At 38.6% G+C, this 9,685-nt stretch overlaps 1 protein-coding gene across 1 annotated transcript; it reads left to right on the plus strand.

The window, feature by feature from the left end:
• The first annotated feature begins 6,391 nt into the window (after window positions 1-6,391).
• Window positions 6,392-9,050, plus strand: LOC105060082 (uncharacterized). Its single transcript, XM_010943674.4, has 2 exons — window positions 6,392-6,578; window positions 7,249-9,050. Exon 2 carries the CDS (start codon window positions 7,401-7,403, stop codon window positions 8,754-8,756), a length of 1,356 nt encoding a protein of 451 aa, XP_010941976.1. The 5' UTR covers window positions 6,392-6,578; window positions 7,249-7,400; the 3' UTR covers window positions 8,757-9,050.
• The last annotated feature ends 635 nt before the right edge of the window (window positions 9,051-9,685 follow it).

Raw genomic sequence — 9,685 nt, forward strand, 5'->3', positions numbered from 1 at the left:
GACTATGTTCTTGCTGCAACTAGTGATGCTTATTTAAAAAATAATTGGCTCATGGATTCAGCTTGCTCTTTCCACATGTGTCTCAATAGGAACTGGTTCTCTACCTATGAGATTGTGAGCAATGGAGTTGTCCTAATGGGCAACAATGCAGTTTGTAAAATTGTAGGGATAGGAACAGTCCAAATTAGGATATATGATTGTATAGTGAGGACTTTGACAGATGTTCGGCATGTTCCTGAGATGAAGAAAAATCTAGTTTCTTTAGGTACTCTTGATGCTAAAGGGTATAAGTATTCATCTGAAGGTAGAGTCATGAAGGTCAGTAGAGGTACCTTGGTTGCTATGAAAGCAAAGAGACTGTTTTTCAATTTATATGTTTTGCAGGATGCTAGTGTTATAGGTTCAGTTCCAGTTTCTACATCTTCCATATCTGACTCAGAGCTTACCAAGCTGTGGCATATGAGATTTGGTCATATGGGTGAGAGAGGACTACTCCTTTTAAGTAAGAGAGGTCTTATTTGTGGTCAAAGTATAGGAGAGATGGATTTCTGAGAGCATTGTATTCTTGAAAAATAAAAGAGAGTTAGCTTCAGTGCAGGAGTTCACAAAACAAAAGCTACTTTAGATTATATTCATTCTGATCTCTGGGGGCCTTCACGTATTCCTTCCATAGGTGGTGCTCGATATATGCTAACTTTTATTGATGATTACTCCAAGAAGACTTAAGTATTCATACTGAAGCACAAGAGTGAAGTCTTCAAGAACTTCAAGCAGTGGAAGGTGATGATAGAGAAGTAGATTGATAAGAAGATTAAAAGACTTAGAACTGATAATGAGCTAGAATTCTATTCTTCTGAGTTTGATAAATACTATAAGAATGAAGGTATTATTAGATACAAGACTGTGAGGCACACACCACAGCAGAATGGGATAGCTGAGTGTATGAATAGAATTTTATTGAAAAAAGCATGATGCATGCTTTTGGATGCTGGCTTGTCTAGGCAATTCTGGGCAGAAGTAGTCTCCACTGCATGTTATTTGATGAATAGATCTCCTGCTTCAGCTATCGAGTTCAAGACTCCTAAAGAGATATGGTCCGATAATCCTCCTAATTATTCTAATTTGAGAGTATTTGGTTGTCTTGCATATACTCATGTTGATGAAGGAAAGCTCGAGCCTAGAGCTAAAAAATATATTTTTTTTGGCTATGCATCTGGGGTGAAAGGGTTTAGATTATGGTGTCCTAATTCTAAGTTACCAAAATTTATCATTAGTAGAGATGTTACTTTTGATGAGTATGCTATGATTAATCCTAAACAGAAAAATACTATTAGCTTTGAATTTACATAGATTAAAGATAACATCAAGCAGGTGGAGCTGAGAGCAGTTGATTCTAATCTTATGCAGGATCTTGCTCCTGAGTTTAATTCAAAACAGATACTAAAAGTTAATTCAGAGCAGACTTCATAACAAGATAAGCCTTACTGCATTGCCAAGCATAGACAAAGGAGGGAGATAAAGCCATCTGCCAGGTATAGCCATGTTGCACAGTCTAGTCATACTGATTTTGTTGCTTATGCTTTGTTTGTAGCTCAAGAGATAGGTGACACTGACGAGCCCTCTACATATTCAGAAGTAATTTCTGATATTGATTCTGCTAAGTTGGTTAGGGGCTACAGTCCTAACAGTTGGTATTTATGTGCATTAACATGAAGGTTTTGTTATTGAAAGCATGGAGGATCATATATGCTTGCCCAAGAAATCGCTATATGAATTAAAACAGTCTCTTCGATAATAGCATAAGCGATTTGATTCTTTCATGATAGGTTATGGTTATTCCAAGAGCAAATATGATAATTATATGTACTTTAAAGATCTTATTAATGGATCCTTTATTTATTTACTATTGTATGTGGATGATATGCTTATTGCTACTAAGGATATGTTTGAGATTGATAAGTTAAAATCATAGCTTAGCAGTGAGTTTGAGATGAAAAATTCGGGAGTAGCCAGAAAAATTCTTGGTATGGAGATTCAGCGAGATTGAAAGGCAGGATTGCTTCATTTAACTCAAAAAAAGTATATTGAGAAAATTTTGGAGCATTTCAATATGAAGGATGCCAAACCGGTTAGTACTCTACTTGCTGTCCACTTTAGGCTTTCAACTAGTTTATATCCATAGTCAGATGATGAGAAAGATTAAATATCTGGTATTCCTTACTCTAGTACTGTTGGCAGTCTTATGTATGTCATGATTTGTACACACACAGATATTTCATATGCAATTAGTGCTATTAGTTGGTATATGTCTAATCCTGATAAAGAGCATTGGCATGCAGTGAAATGGATATTTAGATATTTGTGAGGTACTTCTGATGTTTGCTTAGAGTTCAAAAGACATGGCAGCAGTATGGTTGGTTTTATTGATTCTAATTTTGTAGGAGATCTTGATAGGAGGAGATCCATTACGGATTATGTATTTGCTCTTGGTGGATGTGCTATTAGTTGGAAAGCTTTTTTACAGCCTGTTGTTGCTTTATCGATAATAGAGACTGAGTACATTGCAGTGGCAGGAGCTATTAAAGAAGCTATTTGGCTGAGAGGCTTATTTTGTGAACTCAGTTTGGTACATAATGTGACTGTTGTTCATTAAACTAGTCAGAGCGCTATCCATCTGACTAGAGATCAAATATTTCATGAGAAGATAAAGTACATTGATGTGAGGTATCACTTTATTCATGATATTATTTCACAGGATGATGTTATTGTGACTAAGATAGGTACTGCAGATAATCCAACCGATATATTGACAAAATCTCTTCCAATTGCCAAATTCAAACATTGCTTGGATTTGATTGGTATTTACAGCATTTGAGTTTTCTTCTTTCCTTTTGAGAAGTAGTGGAGAAGATAGAAAAGGTTTCTACTATATTTGGAGTAGCTTGATCTAATTTTAAGCCAAGGTGAAGATTTGTTATGTGGCTTTAAAATTGTGAGCCAAATTTTCTATTTTATCGTATGGTATATTTATCATGGTATCAATCTGATAGAATAATCCAAATCATATTGATCTTATAGAATCAAGTGAAGAAAGAAAGAAATGATAGAATCAAGTCAAGACTTCAATAATCAAGGGTCAACTATGATCTCAGCAATTGAGAAAATCTATCAAGAGAATTAGTCATAACCGGTAGTACGATTTTGGTAATTAAGAAAATCTATTAAGAAAATCGATCATAACCGATAGTACTATTTTTTGAATATTTTCTTCTGATTTTTTTTCTCTTATTATATATATTTTCATTCTACACCACCATCTGCAAAAAAGCAAGAGAGCGAGAGTTTTAGATTTGAGAGCTTTTCTTTTGTGTGAGATTTGGGTATATTGGGATTTTGGATTTAAGAGATAACCATTATTTTTGTACTCTATTTTATTATAGCAAAATTCTTTTGCTCTGTCCTCGCCTGTGGAGTAGGCACATTATGAAACCACGTAAATTACTGTGTCAGTGTGATTTTTCTTCTCTCTTTACTTCTCATATCTTTCATAACAGATATAAAGGAAGCTACTATTTGTTTTATATCTAGGATGTGTTTGATTCACCATTGGAATCAGAATGAAACGAAATGGGAACCGAAATGCCATATCTTCTGACATATTTGGTTCGTTATCAAATTATAGTCGAAATCGAAATAAAATTTGAGGGTTGTTTGGTTCGCGATCAGAATCAGAATCAACATGGATCAAAATAAGAATCAAAATGGCTATATTTTTCGAAGTATTTGATTCATGATTGGAATCGAAATTAAAAAATTTTGAATCCCTAGAGGAGAGTCGAGATTGGATTTGGAAGATTAGATCATTCCCATTCCATCCTGAAATTTGAATAAGAATGAGTCTTCCTCCAACCAAACGGTTCGAATGAGAGTCATCCATTATCATTCCCATTTCAGATTCCAACTTCCGTAATTAAACACCCTCTTCAATCCCAGGAGAGAGTAGGGATTAAATTTAGGGGATTGGGATGTTTCTATTCCTCTCTAAATCAGAATAAAAATAAGACTCTCTTAACCAAACGATTGAAATGGGAGTCATTTATTCCTATTCTTATTCCTATTCTGCAATCTAAGTCTCTCCAGCCAAATATGCCCCATAGGATTCACTGGTAAACGAGGCTTCTTCTCGGACCCTCGATCCGTGGAGCTTCCATTGGGCCAGAATTTATATACTCATGCTTTTTCAAGTATTTTTGAACTATTTCTTTGATTGAGACTTTGGAGTGCCGGGCAAGTTTGAGGCTTTGTCCTTTCCTACCATCAGTGAGCTTGCTTTCTTGTATGTCCTCAGCCCATACACAAAAGCTGTGGATTGAACCATTTAAATCCTCAGAAGAGGGTGCCAATGGCATCGAACCCGTGTCATGTTGGCAACTTTGGTATCAATCGGGCTTGCTCAAATTGGGAACTCCATCTTTAGTTAGAATTTTACACGCGTGGTCATGGAGCTAGTTGGCAAAGGAAGTTGGATGGTCCCAACTCCCAACTCCCTTTTCACATGCCAGGTCTTTTAACAGTTGGGTACCCATCAGCCAATACGAACAGTTGGCTGGAGCGCTAATAAATATTAGTTCAACCTCTTGCACAGGGATATGCTTTGACCAACATCAAGTTTGAGGCCAGCATTGCCCCTGTACAATCTGGACTATCCTCATTCAAGATTAAGCCTTCTATGGATGTTCCAGTTTTATCCAACTCCACTCCAATCCCAAAAGTGTGGCTCAGTGCTAAGCAATCAAGGAGAAAAATATAAAAAAAATAGAAAAGAGATGCATGTTGAATCTAGTTGGCCAATGCCACATCTTATCAGGAGGGAAATCATGAAATGCTCTCCTTTTCTCTCTCTCCCCCAAAATCTCCAAGTACCCTAAAACACACCCAGGTTTATGTTGATTAGATATTGACCTGGTGTGTTTTTTTATATGGAGAGGAAAATGAAGTACGCCTACCAAAATCAGGAGTGTCTTTATCAAGTTATTCAAAATAAAAAATTAAAAAAAAAAAATCACTAACATCCATACCAGGAAAAAAGAATGGACACGGAGTCATTCTCGATGCTTGGCTCATGTGGATCGCACTTGCACAATTCTAGCATCAACATGATAGGAAGAGATGGAGAGATGAGTTGAAGAATCAAAAAATCATTACATTTTCCTATTAGGTGCTACAGTATGAAACCCTTTCAAATAGATTTGGTTGCCAGCAAAATTCTCATTCAATGTAACTTCTTTATTTGGCAACTCGTATTTTTATGGAACCATTGAATTAATAAGATATTCATGGTTCAAAACGAGATTATAGCTTGTGAAAATGAAAGGCTCACTTGAGCCAACACTCGCACTTATATTACGTACTATAAACTAAAGTGAGCTCCAGTAGCCACGTATGCAGTGCTGTCTATGTTAGCATGCAGCTGATGTAGTGTGCGATGTCTGGTTCAAGTTCAAGAATTAGAACATATTTGAAGACTCCTAGCACGTGTGTCATGTTAGGTCAAATAGCATGTAAAATTTATACTCTTGCTACCACCGGATCAATCTATTTTAATTATCTTCTATGGTTGCTAAAACACAGGTCTATCCTTGGATATAATGAAGAATGAGCTAAGGATTAGAGTGCAACTCCTCCACGACCATGGTCAAATAAAATTTCTCAAGATAAAGGTGGTACTTGGCCATCATTAATGTGACCGAAGCAGTAGCAGACCTTATGATCATGGCCCAAACTTGGATTTTGTAGTTACAGGGATGTCATGCATCTATATGATGCCATCATCCTGTTGAGAGCAGCGCAAGAGGAGATAAATTATGCTAAGTTAGTGCTATGAGCAAACCATGAAATCTTGAAGGAAGATTCGTCAACTATAGTTGGGTAGGTGACAAGAGAATCCCCTGTAGATAGGGGCCACTCTTTACTGTTGGATATTTGGCGGATGTTTATGAGGTTTGCCAACTTTCATTCAGTTCATATGTATCATAGGGTGGATAATATTGTGGATTAGATGGCTTTCTATATTAACGAGTATCATGGAGATATTTGGTGGAAGGGTTTCAGTGCTCCTATTTATTTTCGGAATATTTAGTATTGTGATTTTTTTTTTTTTTTTTTTTGGGATGCATGCATGCTAGATCTGGGTAAGTCACCGAGGGAGAAGAAATAGTGAGGGCCACACAGGAGTACTCCTTGGCTGTATGTGATCCATGCGGTAGCGCCCAAGGGACAGTATGGCACCACCAGCGAGCACGACACGACTTTCCAGTGGCATGACTCGCTAGAGGAGCCCTTCGGCCTGTTATCGGCCAAACATTCATGCCACCCCAGAGAAAAAGTTATTGCTACTTGGATTATTTTATACTCTTAATTAGAATTTGAAGAGTGCTATTCCCCCAACTCTCAAGCACTTCATCATAGTTCCTATAAATCCCATATTCTTCGAACCCTCTTGCCTCTCTCGCTCTCTCTGTCTCTTCTGGCCTCTCGCTCGTGACACCTTAAGTAAAAAAGGGGCGGCTTTCCTTCAGGTATTTCTCCTATCTCTCTCTGTTTCGTTTGAGATCTGAGAATTTCTCTGTAGTTTTTGATCCTTCGGAGACGGATCCTTTGGTTTTTCTCCCCCTCCTGTTCTTGCTGGGTTTTTCGGATTTTTTTTAGTTGACGAATGGATTCTTTTTTCACTGTTATTTTTGCTTAAAGTCGGGTTTTGGGATGTGAGTTGGCTTCACGAGTTAAAAAGATTGGATTTTGATGTGTTTTTTTAGGATCAGGGATGGGGTTTCGGTATGTTTGGGTGGACCAGAGGTACTTTTTTTTCCCTTTTCTTGTTCTTTTTGTTTCTTGGGAAGGAAGGATACTGTGTCGTTTGCTTTCTTGATTCCTTTTAGGATTTTAAGTTTGTAACTAGTTTTGATTTAGTTCCCAGCCTGGATTCAGAATGGATTTTGGATACGTAGGGTTTTGGATGTAGAAATCACTACTGTGTAAAATTTGGAATTTAGCATTATTAGTATGTTTCACCTGCTATGCTTTTCTGAGAATTTCCATTCATTTTGTGCTCAAAGGAATATCAGTTGTTCATGTCCTTAGAGTATTTTCTTAATCGATCATGCTATTCTTCTCTTAGTCATCTCTAACTATGACAAGAATCAGTGCCCTTATGTTTGTTTCCAAATAATTTCTTTGGTCATATTGCAGAGATTCAAGGGGGTGCCGTAGTGACTGAGGGTTTGGCTTGTTGTGGTTAGATTGGTTCTGATATTATGCAAAGGGGATAGTTCGAAGCGAGTGATTGAACGATATTGTGTTGGGGGAAATAGTTTGGAGCAATTACATAGAAGAGGATCACAATGATGAGGCAGGTATCCAGTAGAAACCAGAGGAGCAAGGGGCTCAGGGTGAAAAATGTTCTTCAGTTGTGCCTCTTGGCTGCTGTCTGCTTCTGGTTGGTTTACCAGTTGAAGCATTCTTATAATAAGAACATGACACTAGAAGAGAGGAAGGTTTCGGAGAAGATAGTCGAGAGCGAGCTGGAGTTCTTGAAACTTGGCAGGAAGGATCCCGCTCGCGGTGAGGAGAACAGCTCCGGGAATGGCATTGATAAAAAGGAAGAAGGCAGTGAAGAAGTTGAAGAAGAAGACCAAGATCAGGAAATCAAACAGGCAATGGAGGATGAGGAAACCGGAGGAGATGGAGATGATGAGATAGATGAGCAAGATCAAGAGAGAGATGATGAGCAGGAGGATCAAGAGAGGGCTGATGAGGAAGCTGAAGATGTAGAACTGACCAATGAAGAAGACAAGGATGGTCAGGGTGAGGAAACGGAGCCGCTGGATGACCAAGACCCTGAAGAGGATTCTTCTCACAAGGCACGTGAAGAAAGTTATAAAAGAGATGATGTATCCAGTGCTGTACTCCGAGAAAATCAAGCAAAAAGCTCTGAAGATGGAGATGGTGATGTGGGTGATGAAGGGAGGGAAAACACGGAGGAGAAATTTGCGGATGCAGATGATATGGCTCATGGCGCAGATGATGCTTCCAAGGCTAATGGTGATTCGAGTGTTGGAGCTGAAGATGTTTCCAAAGATCATAGTACAGATGTTGTTTTGACAGGGAGCAAGACTAACCGGGATGACCATCCAAGCAAGAATGGGAGTATTATCGAGAAAAAAGGGTCAGAGTTTGGATTAAATAATTCGGAGCGGTCTTCCACCGGCAATCAGAGAGAACTGCAGGCCAACTCTACAACAGCAGCTGTAAGTAACAATCATATAGAAGCACAGGCCAAATCAATATCAGCTGTATCCAACAATCAAACAGAAGCACAGACTAGCTCAACAACAGTATCTGATGCTGTAGCTGAAAGTGTGCCTTTCCAGAATGGAACTTCCGGTAGGGATTCAGTTCCAAAGCACAGCGTTCTGGTTGAGATAGAAAATTCTGGGCGAAATGAGATCAACTTGAATGATGTGGTGATGGAAGGGCTGCCTGATAGGTCTAAGGCAATTGTTGGGCAAGAGGATGCTGGAGAGCACTCCTCTGTGTCCTTGGGTACAAGCAACAATGGAGATCCAATTCAGGGCGAATTCACTGAATCTTTACATAAAATGGTCGCTGAAGAAGAGAGAGATGCTCGTATAGATCTGTCAACCTTACCTGCCATGCAAAATGAAGTAAAGAGCATGGCAGATGAAGCTGCAGAGTGATGATGATTTTAGGATGTGAAAGACTTTTACATTGGATGTGAAAGTTAGTGAGCTTAGTAATGTGGCCTTGTTATCTTTGTTTTTCTCGGGTGACCTCGAGCTCGAGCTCTTGCACGGCGTCTTCTCTGATGATATTTCCATCGATACATTCAAAGTATGCCCATTACCGAGATGCATAGACGATGGAATCTAAAGTGTTAATCAAAGAGTAGCTTTACATTCAGAACCAGGCCTGGCTTATTTGGGTTACTTCTCTCTACTTTTGTTATTCAAGTAAAGACTTGAACTTTCTTCTGGATGTATGAGCTTAACAGGGTTTGGATGAAAAGAGCCAAACTCCTAACCTATTAACTATTTTGTGAATGCCCGTATGTTCTTGATGACAGCAACAGCTAAGTTTCTAGCCATGATCTGCAGCTTCTTTACTTTTGCTTGAAAATTTCCGTATTTTGGTAACCAGTCAGCATGTTAGGTGTCAATATTGGTACCATCAACTTACAAGCATCACTTTATCCATGCCTGCAACTGTTGTTGACAAGCATTCAGGGCTAATATTGGCTTTGAGAATTGACGGGCTGAAGATTCTTGTTGCCAAAGCCTCAGTTTGCTTAGCTTGGTAATGAAGTGTCTAGGGGTGACCTAAACAACTGGTCTGGAGTTTTTGGGTCCATCATATAAAGGATGAGATGATATACTGTGCAGTTGGGTGGGTGTTGATTGTTGAACAATATCCTTCTGATAAGAGGGAGACTGACCACCTATGCACGCTTTAATGATGGGAAGTTCTCACCACTCCGACCATTTGGAAATTATTATGCTCGCCAACTTTGTGACATCTGAAAGAAAAACAATCATTAGTGCTAAAACTGCTCAACTTTGCTGTTCCATTGGGTGTCTTTTAAGGTTTCAGGTGCCCAAAGGTTTAGCCA

This window comes from Elaeis guineensis, chromosome 6, assembly GCF_000442705.2.
Source record: "Elaeis guineensis isolate ETL-2024a chromosome 6, EG11, whole genome shotgun sequence".
Taxonomy (NCBI): domain Eukaryota; kingdom Viridiplantae; phylum Streptophyta; class Magnoliopsida; order Arecales; family Arecaceae; genus Elaeis; species Elaeis guineensis.